Source organism: Oncorhynchus masou, chromosome 28 (genome assembly GCF_036934945.1).
Source record: "Oncorhynchus masou masou isolate Uvic2021 chromosome 28, UVic_Omas_1.1, whole genome shotgun sequence".
Lineage (NCBI taxonomy): Eukaryota > Metazoa > Chordata > Actinopteri > Salmoniformes > Salmonidae > Oncorhynchus > Oncorhynchus masou.
Genome location: NC_088239.1, coordinates 39,727,047 through 39,752,624, shown reverse-complemented (window position 1 = coordinate 39,752,624; position 25,578 = coordinate 39,727,047). Strand labels below are relative to the sequence as shown.

At 42.9% G+C, this 25,578-nt stretch overlaps 1 protein-coding gene across 2 annotated transcripts in view; it reads right to left on the bottom strand.

Annotated features, from left to right (window-relative positions):
* The window catches only part of LOC135517565 (calmodulin-regulated spectrin-associated protein 1-B-like), a 117,702-nt gene extending 103,241 nt beyond the window's left edge, over nucleotides 1–14,461 (bottom strand). For both annotated transcript variants that reach the window (XM_064941978.1, XM_064941979.1), the window contains exons 1-3: nucleotides 14,353–14,461; nucleotides 13,674–13,843; nucleotides 5,704–5,966 (exon numbers count right to left, since the gene is read on the bottom strand). In XM_064941978.1, the coding sequence (XP_064798050.1) occupies nucleotides 5,704–5,966; nucleotides 13,674–13,842 (432 nt within the window). In that variant the 5' untranslated portion in view covers nucleotide 13,843; nucleotides 14,353–14,461. The remainder of the gene's footprint in view (nucleotides 1–5,703; nucleotides 5,967–13,673; nucleotides 13,844–14,352) is intronic.
* Between the last annotated feature and the right edge of the window lie 11,117 nt (nucleotides 14,462–25,578).

The following is a 25,578-nucleotide window of genomic DNA, read 5'->3' as shown; positions in this document are numbered from 1 at the left end:
AGTGATCGCTGAGATCTTGGTTGAAGACAGCAGAGGTGTATTTAGAGGGCAAGTTGGTTAGGATGATATCTATGAGGGTGCCTGTGTTTAAGGCTTTGGGGAGGTACCTGGTAGGTTCATTGATAATTTGTGTGAGATTGAGGGCATGTTGAGGTCACAGGTTTGCCAAAGATCAAATAGAATCTTGGGAGAATTGTCTGGCAGAAAAAAACGTACTAAAAAAGATACCTCCTCCCTCTATGCCAACCAAACGAAGGAGCTGATCGTGGACTTCAGGAGACAACAGAGAAAGCACCCCCCAATCCGCAATGAGAGGGTGGTGAAAATGTATGACCTTACGTATTTATTCAGTGTTGCCCAATTGAGACCAAGGTCTCATTCCAAATGGTACCTTGAGTACAAAAATTCTCACAACAGGAAGAACGATTTACATTACAATTAAAACAAGAATACAAATAACCACAAGATAACCTCAACATCACAATGTCAACAAATAAAACACTATCATCAATCGAAACAACTGTAATTAATTAATTCAACGCCAGAGTCCTAAACTGCCCTAGCAGCACCAGGGAATCAAGACGCAAAGAATTTTGTAGGTTTTTCCAACAATGCGGGGCATTAAAATTAAAGGAGGATTCACCAGAGGACCTCAAGAGTTAACCAATCCTGTGAACGGGTTTGGTAGTGCATTATTTTATACATTAGCAATGAAATTAGGCAATTAGAGGTTTTAAACCTGCATTTAGTCTTACCTGCATTAAGTACAATTTTTTAAAACAACCAGGGCTTTCTATAAGTTAACAATGTCAGATTGCAGCTCTAACATATCCTGGTCAACCGTTGGGGCAACGGCATACACAAGTCTCATCTGCAAACAGATGAATATTACAAGTTTCAACAAATAGACCAATATTATTTATATAAATATTAAAGAGAACTGGTCTCAGTACCGACCCCTGCGGTACACCTTTTGTAATATCCAGGAAACACCAGAGATCACACGTTGATTTCTGTCTGACAATTGTCAAACTACTTGCAAGAAGCCTGATCCAGGCCTATTTCAGTTAACCGTTGAATAAGAATGTGATGATACAGTAAATGGTATTAAAGGCCTTGGAAAGGTCTATAAATAAGGCAGCACAATTATTTTTAGCATCCAAGCAATTTAACACACCTAAAATAAGCGTAGCAGCTGAAGCTGTGCTATGTCCAGGTCTAGAACTGTATTGGTGCACATTAAAAATAGAGTGAGAAGTTAAGGTATTTAGCTGAAAGTTGTTAACGGATTCTAAAACTTTGGAAAGGCAAGATCATTTGGAAATTGGACTGTAGTTATCTAAATCCTAAAGATCTCCTTACATTGGCTGCTTGCCAGATCATAGGGATAACACCAGGAACAATTGGTTCTGCAATAAGTGGGGCAGAGCTGCAGTAAGAAGAGATCAACTGAATCAGTACCTATGCTGTTGTTTTTAACACCAATCCTTAGCAAAGTACTTAGTACATCATAGACATCAAAGGGTTGAAATGAAAATAAATTATGTCAGTCTGTTAATGCATCATTCTCTACAATCTGTTCTGATGTGACTAAAGGATGTTTCAATTTTCAGAGATGATCCTTCTAAAACAGGTGGCCAGATGAAGCAAAATGGTTATTAAAAGCATCTCAAATCTCCATTTAGTCTAAAATGGGACCAGGGGCTGTCAAAACCTGCCGGGGCAACAAGGGGGTGGTTTAGTTTGAAAGATTTGACCACATTTCAGAAATTGTCTGGATTACAACAACTGATACACAATTCAAGAAATATGTTGATTTAACTTTTTTAACCAGGGATAGGCATCTATTTCCCAAATGTCTGAAGGACTGCCAATCAGACGTAGAATCAGTCCGTTTGGCCTTAGCCCAAGCTACATTTATTTCCTGTAATTTCTCAGACAACTCATGCGTACACCAAACATTACATCAGCCCTTAGTTTAACAGGAAGATACAACAAAAATAAGCTTCAATTTCCTGAGCGTGCACATCACAGACAACCTGAAATGGTCCATCCTCACAGATGTGATGAAGACGGTGCAACATCAGGAGGCTGAAGAAATTCGGCTTGCCCCTAAGACACTCACACAAAAATGCACAATAGAGAGCATCCTGTCGGGCTGAATCACCGCCTGGCAAGGGCAATTGCACCGTGCACAACCACAGGGCTCTCCAGAGGGTGGTGCAGTCAGACCAACATCACCGGGGCAGGGTTTCCGTTAGCTGTTAATAGCCGGCTTTTGGCTTGATTTGTCTTTATAGAAAAGCCATTAAAATGTCAGGGAGTAAGTAAAAAAATCCCATTGTCAAATAATGCTTTTTTTTGCCTATTCATTGATAGAAATACCAGTTGATGTAAATACATTAGACCGGTCATGCTTATCGATCTATGGTTTAATTTGCATAATTTGGTGTACTTAAATTGACTCGCCTGTGTGTATATTCATTATGCATTTTATTAATCACACAATCAAATGTTGTTGGTCACAGATGTTATTGCGGGTGTAGCAAAATGCTTGTGTTACTACTGCACTGTTGGAGCTAGGATCTAAAAATTCACAACAATAAACACAAATAGAAATATATAAAAATTAGGACGAGCAATGTCGAAGTGGCATTGACTAAAATACAGTACCTGCCAAATCTGGACACACCTACTCATTCAAGGGTTTTTCTTTATTTTTACTATTTTCTACATTGTAGGATAATAGTGAAGACATCAGAACTATGAAATAATACATATGGTTTCATGTAGTAAACCAAAAAGTGTTAAACAAATCAAAATACATTTTAGATTCTTAAAAGTAGCCACCTTTTGCCTTGCTGACAGCTTTGTACACTCTTGGCATTCTCTCAACCAGTTTCATGAGGTGGTCACCTTGTCACGACTTTCACCAAAGGTGGCTCCTCTCCCTGTTCAGGCGGTGCTTGGCGGTCACCGTCACCAGTCTACTAGCTGCCACCGATCCATTTTTCCTTTCTGTTTGTTTTGGTTTCACCTTTTGCTCATTTTGGTTCATTATGTGGTCTATTTAAACTTCTAGTGCCCGCTTGCTGTTGTGCGGGCTTATCCTTACTGTCAGTGGTGCTGTTGTTTTTTTCGCCTGTGTATTATGTTCTTTCCCTGTTTTGGAGACATACGTGTTCTATGGGCATTGCCTTTTTGTTTGGCTAGACTATGCGCAATAAACACATTTCTTTGGAAGTTTGCTCTCTGTGCCTGACTCTACCCACCACTCCTAGAAATACATGACAAACCTGAAATGCATTTCATTTAACACGTGTGCCTTGTTAAAAGTTAATTTGTGGAATTTCTTTCCTTCTTAATGCGTTTGAACCAATCAGTTGTGTTGTGACAAGGTAGGGGTGGTATATAGAAGATAGCCCTATTTGGTAAAAGACCAAGTCCATATTATGGCAAAAACAGCTCAAATAAGCAAAGGGAAATGACAGTCCATCATTACCTTAAAACATGAAGGTCAGTCAATCCGGGAAATTTCAAGAACTTTGAAAGTTTCTTCAAGTGCAGTCGCAAAAACCATCAAGCACTATGATGAAACTGGCTCTCATGAGGACCGCCACAGGAAAGGAAGACCCAGAGTTACCTCTGCTGCAGAGGATAAGTTCATTAGAGCTACCAACCGCCCAAATAAATGCTTCACAGAGTTCAAGTAACAGACACATCTCAACATCAACTGTTCAGAGGAGACTGTGTAAATCAGGCTTTCATGGTCGAATTGTAGCAAAGACACCACTACTGAAGGACAACAATAATAAGAAGAGACTTGCTTGGGCCAAGAAACACGAGCAATGGACATTAAACCGGTGGAAATATGTCCTTTGAGATTTCGAGTTCCAACCTCCAAGCATGTGTGGTTCCCACTGTGATGCATTGAGGAGATGGTGTGATGGTGTGGGATGCTTTGCTGGTGACACTGTCTGTGATTTATTTAGAATTCAAGGCACACTTAAACAGCATGGCTACCACAGCATTCTGCAGTGATACACCATCCCCCCTGGTTTGCACATATTGGGACTATCATTTGTTTTTCAACAGGACAATGACCCAACACACCTCTGGGCTATTTGACCAAGAAGGAGAGTGATGGAGTGCTGATCAGATGACCTGGCCTCCACAATCCCCTGACCTCAACCCAATTGAGATGGTTTGGAATGAGTTGGATTGCAGATCGAAGGAAAAGCAGCCAACAAGTGCTCAGCATATGTGGGAACTCCTTCAAGACGGTTGGAAAAGCATTCCATGTCAAACATAAAATATATTTTGATTTGTTTAACACTTTTTTGTTATTACATGATACCCACATGTGTAATTTCATTTTTTGATGTATTCACTATTCTTATACACACACACACACGATCATAAGTATGTGGACACCTTCTCATTACAAAATCATGGACATTACTATGGAGTTGGTCCCCCCTTTGCTGCTATAACAGCCGCAGTCGGTGTTCCAATTCATCCCAAAGGTGTTCAATGGGGTTGAGGTCAGGGCTCTGTGCAGGCCAGTCAAGTTCTTCCACACCAATCTCGACAAACCATTTCACAATGTGTTGGTATTCCTGATTGTGCTCTCATCAGGCATTATATGACTCATGATCATATATGGAATCAGGAATACCAACACTTTGGATTTTCTTAAATAAACTCAAATTAATTATGGATCTCTACAGATTGGTGTCCCACCCACGGGACGGTTGAGCTGATGTGCTCTAATGTGATTAGCATAGGGTTTAAAGTAACAAGAACATTTCCCAAGACATAGACATATCTGATATTGGCAGAAAGCTTAAATCATGTTAATCTAACTGCACTGTCCAATTTACAATAGCTAGTACAATAGCATGGTATTCTCTCATTGTATGAGGAGAGTGGACAGTTATGAACTTAAAAAGTTATTAATAAACCAAATTAGGCACATTTGGGCAGTCTTGATACATTTTGAACATAAATGCAATGGTTCATTGGATCAGTCAAAAACAATTGCACATACACTGCTGCCATCTAGTGTCCATATCTAAATTACGCCTGGGCTGGAATAATACATTATGGCCTCTCTCTTGCATTTCAAAGATGGTACCAAAAAAAAAAATCCTTAAAAGAGGTAACTTTTGGCAATTAATTTTCCAGATGAACCCGAAACATGACTCAAAAAACGCAATACGTACCAAACCCGGGTTACACCCCTAAAGTATAGTAAAACAAAAACACATGTACACGATGTGTTACAATTCTTACTAACACACACAGTGCTGGTGGCTGTGCTGCTAATTTGGCCAGAAGCAGGGTCAAGGCAGATAGATGGCCTTCCTTTCCAAATCATTCCCCTACTGCTGACAGGATTTACAATACTGTCACTGTAGCACCACATTTACTGCTGTAAACACCACCATGCATAGCTGCTGCACTAAAAGTACAAAAACAAAACAGAGTGCTTGATATTTCCTATCTGGTATACAAACATTTTATTAGGGTTACTTCATTTGTATCAATAAAACTTTGGGGGAGATAAATGAAACAACTTCAAAAGCCAGACCCAAATATGGATGCAGACATACCCTCCCACACCAAGCTTTCCCAGTCCTAAACCTCAAACCCATAATCCCCAACTACAACTCTCTATCCAGACCAGTAGGTTCTACTCACCATCTTGATGGGGCTACAGTCCAGGTCGCCGTCAGAGACTGGGTTGTTGTCGCTCTCCAGGACGTAGATGCCTTTCCGGGAGAGGGCCTGGATGACGGACAGGTGGGACTGGAGCGCTGAGGCCTGCTCGCCCTTCAGGATGAGGCCGCAGACACGGCAGTACAGCTCCCCGGAAAGCAGCAGTCTGATGACGGGCGGCTTGATGTGCTCCTGCTCATACTGGTCCGTGTAGAAGGGGTCACATAGATCTTCTGGGATGTGTTCTGGAGGAGGGGAAGATGGAGAGAGAGAGATGCAGAGAGGGAGGTGGAGAGAGAGAAAAAAAGAGATAATCAACTTAAATTAAAATAGTTGTTAGATAATGTTGGAAGGTTACATACACCTTAGCCAAATATATTTAAACTCAGTTTTTCACAAGTCCTGACATTTAATTATATTACAAATTCCCTGTCATATGTCAGTTAGGATCACCACTGTATGTTAAGAATGTGAAATGTCAGAAAAATAGTAGAGAATGATTTATAACAGCTTTTATTTCTTTCATCACATTCCCAGTGGGTCAGAAGTTTACATACACTCAATTAGTATTTTTTAGCATTGCCTTTATATTGTTTAACTTGGGTCAAACTTTTAAGGTAGCCTTCCACAAGCTTACCACAATACGTTGGGTGAATTTTGGACCATTCCTCCTGACAGAGCTGGTGTAACTGAGTCAGGTTTGTAGGTCTCCTTGCTCGCACACGCTTTTTCAGTTCTGCCCACACATTTTCTATAGGATTGAGGTCAGGGCTTTGTGATGGCCACTCCAATACCTTGAGTTTGTTGTCCTAAAGCCATTTTGCCACAACTTTGGAAGTATGCTTGTAGTCATTGTCCATTTGGAAGACCCATCTGTGACCAAGCTTTAACTTCCTGACTGCTGTCTTGAGATGTTGCTTCAATATATGCACATCATTTTCCTCCCTCATGTTGCCATCTATTTTGTGACGGGCACCAGTCCCTCCTGCAGCAAAGCACTCCACAACATGGTGCTGCCACCCACGTGCTTCACGGTTGGGATGATGTTCTTCGGCTTGCAAGCATCCCTCTTTTTCCTCCAAACATAACGATGGTCATTATAGCCAAACAGTTCTATTTTTTTTTTCATCAGGCCAGAGGACATCTTTGTCAATATTTGCCTCCATGTGCAGTTGCAAACCGTAGTCTGGCTATTTTATGGCGGTTTTGGAGCAGTGGCTTCTTCCTTGCTGAACAGCCTTTCAGTTTATGTCGATATAGGACTCGTTTTACTGTGGATATTGATACTCTTGTACCTGTTTCCTCCAGCATCTTCACAAGATCCATTGCTGTTGTTCTGGGATTGACTTGCACTTTTCGCACCAAAGTACATTCATCTCTAGGAGACAGAACACGTCTCCTTCCTGAGCGGGATGACGGCTGTGTGGTCCCATGGTGTTTATACTTGTGTACTAATGTTTGTACAGATGAATGTGATACCTTCAGGCGTTTGGAAATTGCTCCCAAGGATGAACTAGACTTGTGGAGGTCTACAATGTTTTTTCTGAGGTCTTGGCTGATTTCAGTTGATTTTCCTATGATGTCAAGCAAAGAGGCACTGAGTTTGAAGGTAGGCCTTGAAATACATCCACAGGTACATCTCCAAATGACTCAAATGTTGTCAATTAGCTTATCAGAAGCTAGCGTCCCACCTTGACAACATCCGGTGAAATTGCAGAGCTCCCAAAGCTCTAAATTACTAAAAATATTTAACTTTCATAAAATCACAAGTGCATTACATCAAAATAAAGCAACAAGTCGGTTGTTGTAAATCCAGCCGCCGTGTCAGATATCAAAAAGGATTTACGGCGAAAGCAAACCATGCGATTATCTGAGGACAGCACCACGCATACCAACACATGAAAAACATATTTCAACCAGGCAGGTGCGACACAAAAGTCAGAAATAAAGATATAATTAATTCCTTACCTTTGAAGATCTTCTGTTGGCACTCCAAAATGTCCCAAAAACATCACAAATGGTCCTTTTGTTCGATAAATCCCTTCTTTATATCCCCAAAATGTCCATTTATTTGGTGCGTTTGATTCAGAAATACACCGGTTCCAACTCGCCCAACATGACTACAAAATATCTAATAAGTTACCTGTAAACGTGGTCGAAACATTTCAAACAACTTTCCTAATCCAACGTTAGATACCCTTAAACGTAAATAATCAATAAAATTTAAGACGAAATATACTGTGTTCAATGTGTTAATGACTCCAACCTAAGTGCATGTAAACTTCCAACTTCAACTGTAGGTACTTGGCCCTCTTGCTCAGTTGTGCACCGGGGCCTCCCACTCCTCTTTCTATTCTGGTTAGAGCCAGTTTACTCTGTTCTGTTGTACGAGATCTTCAGTTTCTTGGCAATTTCTTGCATGGAATAGCCTTCATTTCGCAGAACAAGAAAAGACTGACAGGTCTCAGAAGAAAGTACTTTGTTTCTGGCTATTTTGAGCCTGTAATCAAACCCACAAATACTGATGCTCAACTACTCTAAAGAAGGCCAGATTTATTGCTTCTTTAATCAGGACAACAGTTTTCAGCTGTGCTAACATAATTGCAAAGGCTTTTCTAATGATCAATTAGCCTTTTAAAATGATAAACTTGGATTAGCTAACACAATGTGCCATTGGAACAGAGGAGTGATGGTTGCTGATAAATGTAGATATTCCATTAAAAATCTGCCATTTCCAGCTACAATAGTCATTTACAACATTAATGTCTACATTGTATTTCTGATCAATTTGATATTTTAAAAATGGACAAAAAAGTTCATTTTCTTTCAAAAACAAGGACATTTCTAAGTGACAAACTTTTGAACAGTAATATCTATATACACACACACACACACATATATATATATATATATATATATATATAAATAAATAAATAAATAAATATAGAAACATTCATACATATACACATATACAGTGCCTTGCGAAAGTATTCGGCCCCCTTGAACTTTGCGACCTTTTGCCACATTTCAGGCTTCAAACATAAAAGATATAAATGTATTTGTTGTGAAGAATCAACAACAAGTGGGACACAATCATGAAGTGGAACGGCATTTATTGGATATTTCAAACTTTAACAAATCAAAAACTGAAATATTGGCCGTGCAAAATTATTCAGCCCCCTTAAGTTAATACTTTGTAGCGCCACCTTTTGCTGCGATTACAGCTGTAAGTCGCTTGGGGTATGTCTCTATCAGTTTTGCACATCAAGAGACTGAAATGTTTTCACATTCCTCCTTGCAAAACAGCTCGAGCTCAGTGAGGTTGGATGGAGAGCATTTGGGAACAGCAGTTTTCAGTTCTTTCCACAGATTCTCGATTGGATTCAGGTCTGGACTTTGACTTGGCCATTCTAACACCTGGATATGTTTATTTTTGAACCATTCCATTGTAGATTTTGCTTTATGTTTTGGATCATTGTCTTGTTGGAAGACAAATCTCCGTCCCAGTCTCAGGTCTTTTGTAGACTCCATCAGGTTTTCTTCCAGAATGGTCCTGTATTTGGCTCCATCCATCTTCCCATCAATTTTAACCATCTTCCCTGTCCCTGCTGAAGAAAAGCAGGCCCAAACCATGATGCTGCCACCACGATGTTTGACAGTGGGGATGGTGTGGTCAGGGTGATGAGCTGTGTTGCTTTTAGGCCAAACATAACGTTTTGCATTGTTGCCAAAAAGTTCAATTTTGGTTTCATCTGACCAGAGCACCTTCTTCCACATGTTTGGTGTGTCTCCCAGGTGGCGTGTGGCAAACTTTATGGATATCTTTAAGAAATGGCTTTCTTCTTGCCTCTCTTCCATAAAGGCCAGATTTGCGCAATATACGACTGATTGTTGTCCTATGGACAGAGTCTCCCACCTCAGCTGTAGATCTCTGCAGTTCATCCAGAGTGATCATGGGCCTCTTGGCTGCATCTCTGATCAGTCTTCTCCTTGTATGAGCTGAAAGTTTAGAGGGACGGCCAGGTCTGCCGCCCCAACACTGTAGAATTTGTGAAAAGTATGCTAATGCCCTTTAACTTCTTGCGTTGAGCAATCCCGGATCCGGGATACTATTTATAGCCTCAAGCTCTTTAGCATAACACAACGTTAACTATTTATGAAAATCGCAAATGAAATGAAATATATATATTTGCTCTCAAGCTTAGACTTTTGTTAACAACACTCATCTCAGATTTTCAAAATATGCTTTTCAACCATAGCTAAACAAGCATTTGTGTAAGAGTATTGATAGCTAGCATAGCTATAAGCCTAGAATTCAGCCAGCAACATTTTCACAAAAACAAGAAAATCATTCAAATAAAATCATTTACCTTTGAAGAACTTCAGATGTTTTCAATGAGGAGACTCAGATAGCAAATGTTCAGTTTTTCAAAAAATATTATTTGTGTAGGACAAATCGCTCCGTTTTGTTCACATTTGGCTATGAAAAAAAAACTGTATACAGTTATAGCCTCAAGCTCATTAGCATAACGTAACGTTAACTATTTATGAAAATCGCAAATGAAATGAAATAAATATGCTATCTTTCAAGCTTAGCCTTTTCTTAATAACACTCATCTCAGATTTTCAAAATATGCTTTTCAACCATAGCAAAACAAGCATTTGTGTAAGAGTATTGATAGCTAGCGTAGCATTTAGCGTAGCATTTAGCACGCAACATTTGCACAAAAACCAGAAAAGGATTCAAATAAAATCATTTACCTTTGAAGAACTTCGGGATGTTTTCAATGAGGAGACTCAGTTACATAGCAAATGTTCAGTTTTTCCTGAAAGATTCTGTGTAGGAGAAATCGCTCCGTTTTGTACATCACGTTTGGGTACCAAAAAAACCCGAAAATGCAGTCATCAAAACGGCAAACTTTTTCCCAAATTAACTCCATAATATCGACTGAAACACGGCAAACGCTGTTTAGTATCAATCCTCAATGTGTTTTTCACATATCTCTTCATTGATATATTGTTCGTGGAAGCCTGCTTTCTTCTCTGAATCCCATGGAAAAATACTTGCAGCTGAGGTTTGCGCACCAATTTCGGCGCAGGACACCGGGCGGACACCTGGTAAATGTGGTCTCTTATGGTCAATCTTCAAATGATATGCCTACAAATACGTCACAATGCTGCAGACACCTTGGGGAAACGATAGATCGGGCAGGCTCATTCCTTGCGCATTCACAGCCACATAAGGAGACAACGAAAAACAGAGCCTCAAAAATCCTGCTCATTTCCTGTTTGAAGTTTCATCTTGGTTTCGCCTGTAGCATCAGTTCTGGGGCACTCACAGATAATATCTTTGCAGTTTTGGAAACGTCAGAGTGTTTTCTTTCCAAAGCTGTCAATTATATGCATAGTCGAGCATCTTTTTGTGACAAAATATTGCGCTTAAAACGGGCACGTTTTTTTATCCAATAATGAAATAGCGCCCCTATAGATTCAAGAGGTTAAGCATAAGAGCCGTTTGATAAGACCACCTGAAAGTTTAGCCTGTTTTGGTGGGATGGAGTTTTGGCTTGCCTGGCGACTTTTATTTTACCTTTAATACAGCAGGGAGCCCCATTGAGACTACAGGTGTGTTCGTAAATTTAATCTGGAGTGCGAGAGTGTGCTACGGGCTAACCTAAACTCGTTGTCAGATTGTCCATTTGCTCCCTGAGCTTTTAGAGCGCACACTAGGCGCTCTGGATGAAAAGTAGTGTGGATCCGAGCGTTCTGATCCAACAGCAGCAGTCAAGCACCCAAACTAACTGGCTAACATTGGCTAGCTACTTCCAGACACAAACGAGAGAACAGCTCACTCTGACCATTTTACTCGCCGTAGCAGAGTGTTGGAGACTGCAACTGTGCTGCTGGCAACAATTTAATCACGTTTTTTGGCCAGTGTTTTTTGCTGACACCGGCAATATTCAATGGGTGTTGAGCATTTGTAAATTTGTCAGTTATTCTGCGCTCTGGCAAACAGAAGAGAGTGCACTGAAATCAGAGTAGACAGCCAAAGCGAATTTACCAGCTACGTCTATCGACAGTTGTCGCAGTGACGTCATAAACATTCTACTGAAATAGTTACTTGCAATAGTTACTTGCAGTCTTTTGTTTAGACATTTAGCTACCTAGTTAAACAATGAACCATAATCCCAACTTCATAACGTTACTACCCTGCATGAATCTGCAGGTAGCTAACCAACCAGGTTCAATGTTAGCTAGCTAACATTAGGCTCTGACTAGCAATGCAAATGGCTCTGATAAAAATAATATTACTACACAGATCAAACACAGCGTTAGCTAACCAGCCAGCTAGCTAAAGTTAGCTGGCTAGCTAACAGTACACTAACTTGAAATGAAAACCACTGACAAAATCAGAAACGTGTAATATCTGAACATGTAGCTTGGTAGACTCTCTTACCCATATACGTGGATGGACGCTTCTCCGTCTCTGTCACAGATGCCGTGGTTGCCCTTATTTTGAAGATGTAATCCGATGACAGGTGTTTTATACAACAGCCTTTCAAATCAGTCTCTGGCAAGGAAAATATCAGATATCGGCCAAAAATGTCATATCGGTGCATCACTAATCCAGAGCATCCAAAACATGCTCAATGGGTGAGTATGCAGGCCATGTAAGAACTGGGACATTTTCAGCATCCAGGTATTGTGTACAGATCCTTGCGACATTGGCCGTGCATTGTCATGCTGAAACATGAGATGATGGCGGCGGATGAATGGCACGACAATGGTCCTCAGGATCTCGTCGTGGTATCTCTGTGCATTCAAATCGCCATCAATAAAATGCAATTGTGTTTGTTGTCTGTTGCTTATGCCTGCCTGCCCATACCAAAACCCCACCATGGGGTACTCTGTTCACAATGCCATACATGCTATCTTCCCAGTACAGTTGAAACTGGGATTCATCCTAGAAGAGCACACTTCTCCAGCGTGCTCACTTAAACCGGTTACGACACCAAACTGCAGTCAGGTCAAGACGACAAGCACGCAAATGAGCTTCCTTGAGATGGTTTGACAGTTTGTGCAGAAATTATTCGCTGTTTCATTAGCTGTCCGGGTGGTTGGTCTCAGATGATCCCGTAGATGAAGTGTTTACACCTGGTCTGCAGTTGTGATGTAGGTTGGACATACTGGCAAATTTTCAAAAACAATATTGGAGGCAGCTTATCGTGGAGAATTTAACATAAAATAATCTGGCAAGAGCTCTGTTGGACATTCCTGCAGTCAGCATGCCAATTGCACACTCCCCCATAACTTGAGACATCTGTGGCATTGTGTTGTGTGACAAAACTGCACATTTTAAAGTGGCCTTTTACTTCCCCCATTACAAAGTGCACCTGTGTAATGATCATGCTGTTTAACCAGCTTATTGATATGGCACACCTGTCAGGTGGTTGGCTTATCTTGGCAAAGGAGAAATGCACACTAACAAGGATGTCAACAAATTTGTATACAAAATTAGAGTGAAATAAGCTTTTTGTGCATATAGCATATAAAACATTTCTGGGATCTTTTATTTCAGCTCATGAAACATCGGACCAACACTTTGCATGTTGCGTTCATATTTTTGTTCAGTGTACAATTCTACCACTGTTTACACCACAGAAATATGGTGCTGTTTGGACAAAAGTTGGATTCAAATATTTGACAGAGAGGGAGACATTTCACTTTGTCTGGTAAATTGGACTGCCTAGAGGTTATATATATGCTTTTATTGACAAGAAGTCGGCTATACTGTGGCATGGTTATTTTCCCGTCGCCATCTACCAAAACGAAGTACAACTCAGGGAGTCCAAGCAATAGACAGACTCCCGATGTGTCCCAAAGCTAACAGCAGCGTTTCAATATTCAAAACACAAAAGATTGCGAGCACTCGCCCAAGAGAAAACACATACCTATACCGTAAGCTTTGGCTAACAGCCAGCGGAGATTTGCATCTATTTTCGCTCTAGCGGAGTCATAGAGCTCCAGAGGCACGGTCGCCATAGCGCCTCCTTCACCTGCATGAGCCGAATCAGCTTTTCCCTTGGTACTGTTCCCGCCTGCACACACGTCTAAATCCATCCTGCACCAGACAAACCACAGACTAGTTAGAAAGAGCAATGGCAGTTACCAATGTCAACTGTATGCACTAGCTAATTTACTAGCAAAGGAACTGCATTCTAATGTACTGTATAAATACAATCACAGACAGTAACACTAGATGACTAGTTAGTTCATGTGCTAGTATAACAAAATAAATGCATCGTGGCGCATGAATGAAACGCCCACCTCTGGAAAAACAAGATTATAGCGGATGGTCAACCACCAAACGTAACTAACCATAGTCTCGATTCATAATTCTTGTAAAATAAGACGACACACAAATAGCACGTTAATTGATTAAATTCCCTTAGAGTTAGTTGGTTAGCCAGCTAGATGTAGCTTCGTTAGTTTTCTAGTCTAGCAGCAACGCTAAGCCGATTTGAGAGATGACACGGCTAACCTTAGCCAAATTAGTTAGCTATGCTAACTGGCTAGTTATCAAATACAGTCATTGTACAGTTGATTAATTTTAAAGCAATAAAATATTACTTTTAAATGAGCACGAGATCCACAATCCAGCTTTGACGAATAGTGACGTATCCCAAAAAAAGCATCGCTTTCACCACAGCTAAAGTTACAGTTTGGTCCTCCCCACCAACTGACCAGCAAGACAATATGATGTGCAGTTCTTCTTAGATGAGGTTTAACGGCGGTTGGCATCCAATAAATGTTACATTACCGCCACCTACTACCCTGGAGTATAACTCCCTTATACATTGAATGTAAAAAAAAAAAAAAAAAAGTGCAAAGGAAATAAATCAACAAAAACCGTACCATCTAACTCTAAACTTGTAAAAAAAACACACCCTGTCACCACAACCTTTCTGCGTCTTCCCTGTACTTCTTACTGAAGCATATATCACTTGTTGGCCTACCTCTGTTCACACCACTCCTCTCAGGATCCCTTCACCTTGACCCATCTTCCTCTACTTTCTTCACTGCCTCAACATCTGACAACTTCTACACTACTCTAACCCTGGAAAACTCAACCCGTCTCTTTTGCACCAGATATTTCAGATCCCCAGCTCCATGGGCACTCCAACAATTGACACATACCTTTTCTTTCCCCAATGCTACACATTACTTTGTCATTTGCCCTTCTGCACACTTCTCACATATACCTCCTACACTCTGCTGCCACATGCCCATAAGCTTGACACCTGTAGCAACGTAATTTATTAGGCATCTTGTACAGGTTAACTTATATTTGTAATAATGACAATTGCAACAATACTGAATGAACACTTATTTTAACTTAATATAATACATCAATAAAAATAAATTTAGCCTCAAATTGTCACGCCCTGGTCGAAATATATTGTGTTTGTCTTTATTTATTTGGTCAGGCCGGGGTGTGACATGGGTTTATTGTGGTGTGTTTTGTCTTGGGGTTTTGTTAGGTATTGGGTGTGTGGCTTAGTGGGGGTATCTTGCTTAGTCTATGGCTGTCTGGAGTGGTTCTCAATCAGAGGCAGGTATTTATCGTTGTCTCTGATTGGGAACCATATTTAGGCAGCCATATTCTTTGAGTATTTCGTGGTTGATTGTTCCTGTCTCTGTGTTCACCAGATAACCTATACAGCCTTTCACGTTCGTTCTTTGTTTTGTTCGTTATTTCATGTCTAGTTCATTTATTAAAGAACATGAATAACTACCACGCTGCATTTTAGTCCGCTTCTCCTTCGACAGACGAGAACCGTTACACAAATAAATAATGAAACATGTTCAATTTGGTTTAAATAATGCAAAAACAAAGTGTTGGAGAAGTAAAAGTGCAATATGTGCCATGTACAAAAGCTTACATTTGAGTTTCTTGCTCAGAACATGAGAACATATGAAAGTTGGTGGTTCCTTTTAACATGAGACTTCACTATTCCAAGGTAAGAGGTTTTAGGTTGTAGTTAATATAGAATTATAGGACTATTTCTCTCTATACCATTTGTATTTCATATACCTTTGTCTATTGGATGTTCTGACAGGCACTATAGTATGGCCAGTGTAACAGTATAGCTTCCGTCCCTCTCCTCGCCCCTTCCTGGGCTAGAACCAGGAACACATCGACAACAGCCACACTCGAAGCAGCGTTACCCATCGCCCCACAAAAGCCGCGGCCCTTGCAGAGCAAGGGGAACAACCACTCCAAGTCTCAGACCGAGTGACGTTTGAAACGCTATTAGCGCGCACCCCTCTAACTAGCTATCCATTTCACATCGGTTACACCAGCCATTAGGCTGATAAGCTTGAAGTCATAAACAGCGCTGTGCTTGCGAAGAGCTGCTGGCAAAACGCACAAAAGTGCTTACGAGCCTGTTGGTGCCTACCATCGCTCAGTCAGACTGCTCTATCAAATCATAGACTTAATTATAACATAACACACAGAAATACGAGCCTTTGGTCATTAATATGGTCGAATCAGGAAACTATCATTTCGAAAACAAAACGTTTATTATTTCAGTGAAATACGGAACCGTTCGGTATTTTATCTAACAGGTGGCATCCCTAAGTCTAAATATTCTTGTTACATTGCACAACCTTCAATGTTATGTCATAATTACGTAACATTCTGGCAAATTAGTTCGCAATGAGCCAGGCTGCCCAAACTATTGCATATACCCTGACTCTGCGTGTAATGAATGCAAGGGAAGTGACACAATTTCACCTGGTTAATATTGCCTGCTAACCTGGATTTCTTTTAGCTAAATATGCAGGTTTAACAATATATATTTCTGTGTATTGATTTTTAGAAAGGCATTGGTGTTTATGGTTAGGTACAGTCGCCCAATGATTGTGCTTTTTCCGCAAATGCGCTTTTGTTAAATCATCCCCCAGCGCTGCATCAATTATATGCAACGCAGGACACGCTAGATAAACTAGTAATATCATCAACCATGTGTAGTTGTGTAGTTTTATAAGATAAGTTTAATGCTAGCTAGCAACTTACCTTGGCTTCTACTGCATTTGCGTAACAGGCAGGCTCCTCGTGGAGTGCAATGAGAGGCAGGTGGTTAGAGTGTTGGACTAGTTAACTGTAAGTTTGTTAGATTGGGTCCCCCGAGCTGACAAGGTGGAAATCTGTCGTTCTGCCCCTGAACAAGGCAGTTAACCCACCGTTCCTAGGCCGTCATTGAAAGTAAGAATGTGTTCTTAACTGACTTGCCTAGTCAAATAAAGGTATAAGAATACATTTAATATAAATAAAAACAAATTAAAAAATTTGCAAAATCGAAGCCCAAAAATACTGATTTCCGATTGTTATAAAAACTTGAAAATCGGCCTTAATTAAATCGGCCATTCCGATTAATCAGTCGACCTCTACTCTAAACCACACTGTTGACAAACAAACGTTGTTGCCTTGTCTCCCATAGTCCACACGGCTGGGAGAACCTATTCAAGTAAGTAAATACATTTGAAAAATGTCAACAACAAAAAACTATTTATTATTAGCTAGCTACAGTGGAGGCTAACTCAAATGAGCTGCTAACGAAGCTAGCTAGCCAACTTTACATACTGTATAGATGGCTAAGTGAATTTAATATCACCAGCTACCTAACTTCATATTAGCTAGCTATCTTGGTGTATTTATCATTGTATGATTAAAAACACAAACTCCAAATGCATTTGTGGGTAGCTAGCTAACAGCCATGGGAGAGGGTGAAAGGATAGCAGCTCCAGCTGTCAAAGAAGTGTGACGTATACACAGTGAGAAAGGAACGAGGTTCAGAAAGACAGTTTAATAATAAGACAAGGCGCCTCCCTAGTGGTTCAGTGGCCTAAGGCACTGCATCAGAGTTGCTAGCTGTGCCACTAGAGATCCTGGTTCGACTCCAGGCTCTGTTGCAGCCGGCCGCAACTGGGAGACCCATGGGGTGGTGCACAATTGGCCCAGCATCGTCCAGGTTAGGGGAGGGTTTGGCCAGCAGAGATCTCCTTGTCCCATCATGCTCTAGCAACTCCTGTGGTGGGCCGGGCGCATGCATGCTGACACGGTCGCCAGGTGTACGGTGTTTCCTCCAACACATTGGTGTGGCTGGCTTCTGGGTTAAGCAGGCATTGTGTCAAGAAGCAGTACAGCTTGGTTGGGTTGTGTTTCGGGGGATGCATGGCTCTCGACCTTCGCTTCTCTCGAGTCCATACAGGAGTTGCAGCGATGAGACAAGACTGTAACTACCAATTGGATACCACGAAATTGGGGAGAAAAAGGGGGAAAAGTAAAAAATATAATAAGACAAGGCAGATGAACAGAACAGGAGTATCGTACTGAACGACAACAGGATTCCAGTAGGGACCTGACGGCATAGGCAGGGGTCCCAGGGGAGGCGATGGGGTGTTGCAAGAGAAGGCATCGGGGTGTTGCGAGGGAAGGCATCAGCCTGGGGACCAGGAACCACCAACCTGAGAAAGGAAACTTGAGAAGATGGTGAGATCTGGTAATTGGTGGGGAGTTGTAAATGGTATGTTACCTTCTTGACCCTCCGGATGACCTTGAAGAGTCCCACAAACCGGTGGCTCAGGTTCCTGGTGGAGAGCCAGACGCGATCACCAGAATGGAACACGGGAGCTTCACTACAGTGGTGGTCCGCCTGCTCCTTCTGGACATGGAACCACTCGTCCACCGCAGTGGATTCAGTCTGGCTCGAGGTCCACGGGGCCAGGGCTGGCTGACCTCCCAGGATGCACTGGAAGGGAGTCACCCCGGTGGAAGAGTGACAGAGTGAGTTCTGGGCGTTCTCCGCCCAGGGAAGGAACTGGGCCCACTCCTCCTGCTGGTCCTGGCAGTGACTCGTAAGGAACCTCCACAGCTCCTGGTTGGTTGTCTCCACCTGGCCGTTAGACTGAGGCTGGTACCCGGATGTGAGGTTGGCCGTGGCCCCCAGCTTCTCCATGAAGACTCACCATACCAGCAACGTGAATTGAGGGCCACGGTCAGAGACGAGGTCCTCCGGAAAGACATACTGCTGGAAAAGCCACTGGAACAGTTCCTCAACGAACTGGAGAGAGGTGGAGAGACTGGAGAGAGTGACAAAATCCATGGACAGATGGGACCAAGGCCGCTGAGGCACAGGTATGGGAAGGAGTTTTGCTGCTGGAGCAAGTCTGGGAGATTTTGTTTGGGCACATACTGAACATGAGTTGACATAGTGGGCGACGTCCTGTGCCAAGGTGGGCCAACAGTACTTAGGGGAGATGGATTGAATGGTGCGGGTGATACCTGGGTGTCCAGCTGCGAGGGATGTGTGTGCCCAGGTCAACAGCCGACCTCTTACCCCAGTGGGGACGTACATGCATTCAGGAGGGCAGAAAGCAGGAACTGGTTCCCTCTCCAGAGCCTGGCGGATGTCCACATCTACGCCCCAAAACATGGGGCCAATGATACAGGAGGACCGAATGATGGGCTGGAGGGCACTTACAGGACTCTCAACAGATGTGGAACCACAGGGTACGGGAAAGCAAGTCTTCCGGCATCCTGGTGCCCAGGTAGGGATTTTCATCCTCGACCAGGAGATGGTGGGGTTATGACATTGGAGGAAGACTTTGTGTATGGTGATGAGGAAGGGAAGGCTTTCATGGGGCATGGGTCCCACGCTAAGGGTGAATGGTGCTGTGATGTGCGTAATTGTACCAGGTCCCAATGGTCGATTTTCCAGGGCTTAGACTGGAAAAGGAGAGGAGAGCAGGTACAAGGTTATGTTCAGGGAAGAGGCGAGGGCCTGGTCGAAGAAGTTACCCGTGGCACCGGAGTCCACTAAAGCTGTAGAGACAAAACCGGAGGGACAGCCAGCCAGTGAAATGGAAACCAAAAAGGGTTTGGCGGAAAAAGATGTTGGAATACTCAGGCCTACCCTGGGAGACGGAAAATCATGGGGCCGCCCCTCTGCCCTAGTCGAATCCGGGTTGAGAAGCACAGGACACCACTGAAGCTGGTGCCCCCCCTGGCCGCAAATAGGACAGAGCCCCGCTCTGCCGCAGAGAGCTATGTGGCCCCTACCTCCATGGGTTGAGGTTCTGCCTCAGGACAGCCAAATGGGGGCGAGGAGAGACGTTGGCGCCAGCACTCCCGAAGAAGGTTGTCCAGACGTATGGCCATCAGTCATTTGTAGCTGCAACAGGAACTAAATCAAAGAGAATAACAATGTTATTAAATTTGTTTATTGAAATTATCTAAATTCTCCAAAGTTCTTTAGCGTATCACTTTAAAAAGAGACCCTAGCTCACAGGCCTCTAAATACATTTTAAACAAAATAGTTGAAGAAGCACGTGAAGTGGCTGACAGGGAAAACAGTTTTGGCAATAAGAATAGGCTACAGATAGTCTTGACCATTTGGGACCCCTAGCTATTTCGCTCAGGACAGGTTATAGCCAAGACTTAATCAATATTTTGTTTTGTCTCATTTATTGGGGTTGGGTTGTGCAACGCAAAAGGCTATAATTATCACACCTACTCCCGTTCCCTCTCTCCAGTGCTCGACTTCGCCGGTCTACTAACCACCGATCTTGGCAACCCACAGTTCGCACACCTGGCAACCATCAATACGCACACCTGCTCCCCATCATTATGCACACCTGGACATTACCTTGATTACTTTCCCTTTATTTAGCCCTCAGTAGCCTCAGTCTTCAGGTCACCTTCTGCACCTGTTTCCTGACTTCCTGCATATACGTTACAGAATACTGTCTTTGAAAAAAGGAAAGTAGCAGAAGATAACATCTTCTTCTGGAGGTTTGAGGAACAGGGTCATCTACTCCACCAACACCACGACCAGTTGGATCTACTGGGTACGACAATTAAGGAGGTCCTCCGTGTTCTCCACCGCCTCGACACCACCAGCAAGGCTCTCCATACCTCTGACAGAGGGCCTCCTACTATGGGTTGTCACAGTGAGCCAGTCCCCCAGCCTACCCAGCTGGGTTCCTATGAGAGGTTCATGGCTCTGTTCAGAGCGGTCTTCCACCATCCTCCAGAGGGCAGAGAGGCATGTGAGAGACTTTTCCAACTCCAGCAGGGTGTCCAGACAGCTGTGACGTACACCCTCACCTTCCGGACTGTGTCAGCCTCCAGCCGATGGAATGAGCCGGCACTCCACAATCTATTCCGCAGTGGACTGCACAAGGAGGTTCAAACAAAGTTGGCATGTCGGGATGGCAACATAACATATCCTTGGACGATCTCATCGCGATGGCCATCCGTCTGGATAACATTCTTCGGGAGCACCGGGTGTCCACCTCGCCACACGCCTCCAATGCTACACCATAGGGATGGTGTCAGGTTTCCTCCAGACGTGAAACTTGGTTATTTATTTTTTTCACGTTATTGCTCATGGTCTGCGAGTCCGTTAGGTGCCTTTTGGCAAACTCCAAGCAGGCTGTTGTGTGCCTTTTACTGAGTAGTGGCTTTCGTCTGGCCACTCTACCATAAAGGCCTGATTAGTGGAGTGCTACAGAGATGGTTGTCCTTCTGGAAGGTTCTCTCATCTCCACAGAGGAACTTTGTCATAGTGATCATCGGGTTCTTGGTCACCTCTCTGACAAAGGCCCTTCTCCCCTGATTGCTCAGTTTGGCTGGGCGGACAGTACTAGGAAGAGTCTTGGTGGTTCCAAACTTCTTCCATTTAAGAATGATGGAGGCCACTGTTTTTGGGAACCTTCAATGCTGCAGGCATTTTTTGGTACCCTTCCCCAGATCTGTGCCTGGACACAATACTGTCTCTGAGCTCTATGGACAATTCCTTGGACCCCATGGCTTAGTTTTTGCTCTGACATGAACTGTCAACTGTGGGACCTTATATAGATGGAAAGGCACACACCTGTCTAAATCATGTCCACAAGTGGACTCTAATCAAGTTGAAGAAATATCTCAAGGATGATAAAAGGAAAAGGATGCACCTGAGCTCAATTAGCAAAGGGGTCTGAATACTTACACTCCCGTTCAAACGTTTGGGGTCACTTTGACATTTCCTTGTTTTTTAAAGAAAAGCACATTTGTTGTCCATTAAAATAACATCAAATGGATCAGAAATACTGTGTAGACATTGTTAATGTTGTAAATGACTATTGTAGCTGGAAACGGCAGATTATTTTATGGAATATCTACACAGGTGTACAGAGGCCAATATCAGCAACCATCACTCCTGTTTTCCAATGGCATGTTGTGTTAGCTAATCCAAGTTTATCATTTTAAAAGGCTAATTGATCATTAGAAATCCATTTCGCAATTATGTTAGCACAGCTGAAAACGGTTGTCCTGATTAAAGAAGCAATAAAACTGTCCTTCCTTGGACTAGGTGAGTATCTGGAGCATCCGCATTTGTGGTTTCGATTACAGGCTCAAAATGGCAAGAAACAAAGTACTTTCTTCTGAAACTCGTCAGCCTATTCTTGTTCTGAGAAATGAAAGCTATTCCATGCGAGAAATTGCCAAGAAACTGAAGATCTCTTATAACGCTGTGTACTACTCCCTTCACAGAACATTGCAAAATGGCTCTAACCAGAATATAAAAAGGGAGGCCACGGTGCAACACTGAGAGGACCAGTACATTAGAATGTCTGGTTTGAGAAACAGACACCTCACAAGTCCTCAACTGGCCACTCCGGGATGCTGGCCTTCTAGGTTGCAAAGAAACAGCCATATCTCAGACTGGCCAATAAAAATAAAAGATTAAGATGGGCACACAGACACTGGACAGAGGAAGATTGGAAAAAAGTGTTATGGACAGACAAATCTAAGTTTGTGGTGTTCTGATCACAAAGAACATTCAGGTAAAACGAAGATGCTGAAGGAGTGCTTGACGCCATCTGTCAAGCATGGTGGAGGCATTGTGATGGTCTGGGGGTGCTTTAGTGGTGGTCAAGTGGGAGATTTGTACAGGGTAAAAGGGACCTTGAAGGAAAGCTATCACTCCAGTTTGCAACAGCGCTAAATTGGAGCCAATTTCCTCCTACAACAGGACAATGACCCAAAGCACAGCTCCAAACTATGCAAGAACTATTTAGGGAAGAAGCAGTCAGCTGGTATTCTGTCTATAATGGAGTGGCCAGCACAGTCACCGGATCTCAACCCTATTGAGCTGTTGTGAGAGCAGCTTGACCGTATGGTACCTAAGAAGTGCCCATCAAGCCAACCCAGTTTGCCAGTGGTGCTTCAGGAAGCAGGGGATGAAATCTCTTCAGATTACCTCAACAAATTGACAACTAGAACACCAAATGTCTGCAAGGCTGTAATTGCTGCAAATAGAGGATTCTTTGACGAAAGCAAGGTTTGAAGGACAATTATTATTTCAATTAAAAATCATTATTTATAACCTTGTCAACGGCTTGACAATATTTCCTACTCATCTCATTTTGCAACTAATTTTATATATGTTTTCATGGAAAACAAGGACATTTCCAAAATTTGGAATGGTAGTGTACACTAATCAAATCAAATCCAATTTTATTTATCACAAACACATGGTTAGCAGATGTTAATGCGAGTGTAGCGAAATGCTTGTGCTTCTAGTTCCGACAATGCAGTAATAACCAATGAGTAATCTAAACTAATAAATTCCACAACGACTACCTTATACACACACAAGTGGAAAGGGATAAAGAATATGTACATAAAGATATATGAATGAGTGATGGTACAGAACAGCATAGGAAAGATGCAATAGATGGTATCGAGTACAGTATATACATATGAGATGAGTAATGTAGGGTATGTAAACATAAGTGGCATAGTTTAAAGTGGCTACTGATACATGTTTTACATAAAGATGGCAAGATGCAGTAGATGATAGAGTACAATATATACATACACATATGAGATGAGTAATGTAGGGTATGTAAACATTATATTAAGTGGCCATGTTTAAAGTGGCTAGTGATACATTTTTTACATCAATTTCCATTACTAAAGTGGCTGGAGTTGAGTCAGTATCTTGGCAGCAGCCACTCAATGTTAGTGGTGGCTGTCTGATGGCCATGAGATAGCTGTTTTTCAGTCTCTCGGTCCCTGCTTTGATGCACCTGTACTGACCTCGCCTTCTGGATGATAGCGGGGTGAACAGGCAGTGGCTCGGGTGGTTGTTGTCCTTGATTATCTTTTTGGACTTCCTGTGACATAGGGTGGTGTAGGTGTCCTGGAGGGCAGGTAGTTTGCCCCCGGTGATGCGTTGTGCAGACCTCACTACCCTCTGGAGGGCCTTACAGTTGCCGTACCAGGAGGTGATACAGCCCGACAGGACGCTCTCGATTGTACATCTGTAGAAGTTTGTGAGTGTTTTTGGTGACAAGCCGAATTTCTTCAGCCTCCTGAGGTTGAAGAGGCGCTGCTGCGCCTTCTTCACAACGCTGTCTGTGTGGGTGGACCAATTCAGTTTGTCCGTGATGTGTACCCTCTCCACTACTGTCCGGTCGATGTGGATAGGGGGGTGCTCCCTCGGTTTTCTGAAGTCCACAATCATCTCCTTTGTTTTGTTGACATTGAGTGTGAGGTTATTTTCCTGACACCACACTCCGAGGGCCCTCACCTCCTCCCTGTAGGCCGTCTCGTCGTTGTTGGTAATCAAGCCTACCACTGTAGTGTCATCTGCAAACTTGATGATCGAGTTGGAGGCGTGCATAGCCACACAGTCGTGGGTGAACAGGGAGTACACGAGAGGGCTCAAAACACACCCTTGTGGGGCCCCAGTGGAGATGTTGTTACCTACCCTCACCACCTGGGGACGGCCCGTCAGGAAGTGCAGTACCCAGTTGCACAGGGCGGGGTCGAGACCCAGGGTCTCGAGCTTGATGACAAGTTTGGAGGGTACTATGGTGTTAAATGCTGAGCTGTAGTCGATGAACATCATTCTCACATAGGTATTCCACTTGTCCAGATGGGTTAGGGCAGTGTGCAGTGTAGTTGCGATTGCGTCATCTGTGGACCTATTGGGGCGGTAAGCAAATTGGAGTGGGTCTAGGGTGTCAGGTAGGGTGGAGGTGATATGGTCCTTGACTAGTCTCTCAAAGCACTTCATGATGACGGAAGTGAGTGCTACGGGGCGGTAGTCGTTTAGCTCAGTTACCTTAGCTTTCTTATGAACAGGAACAATGGTGGCCCTCTTGAAGCATGTGGGAACAGCAGACTGGGACAAGGATTGATTGAATATGTCCGTAAACACACCAGCCAGCTGGTCTGAGGATGCGGCTGGGGATGCCTTCTGGGCCTGCAGCCTTGCGAGGGTTAACACGTTTAAAATGTTTTACTCACTAAATGTTTTTTTTAATGTTTTACTCACACCGTCGGCTGCGGTGAAGGAGAGTCCGCAGGTTTTGGTAGCGGGCTGTGTCAGTGGCACTGTATTGTCCTCAAAGCGAGCAAAGAAGTTATTTAGTCTGTCTGGGAGCAAGACATCCTGGTCCGCAACGGGGCTGGTTTTCTTTTTGTAATCCGTGATTGACTGTAGACCCTGCCACATACCTCTTGTGTCTGAGCCGTTGAATTGCAACTCTACTGTCTCTCTATACTGACGCTTAGCTTGTTTGATTGCCTTGGAGGGAATAGCTACACTGTTTGTGTTCGGTCATGTTTCCGGTCACCTTGCCCTGGTTAAAAGCAGTGGTTTGAGCTTTCAGTTCTGCACGAATGCTGCCATCAATCCACAGTTTCTGGTTTAGGAATGTTTTAATCGTTGCTGTGGGTATAACATCGCCGATTCAATGCGGACGCAATGCGGAACATATCCCAATCCACGTGAT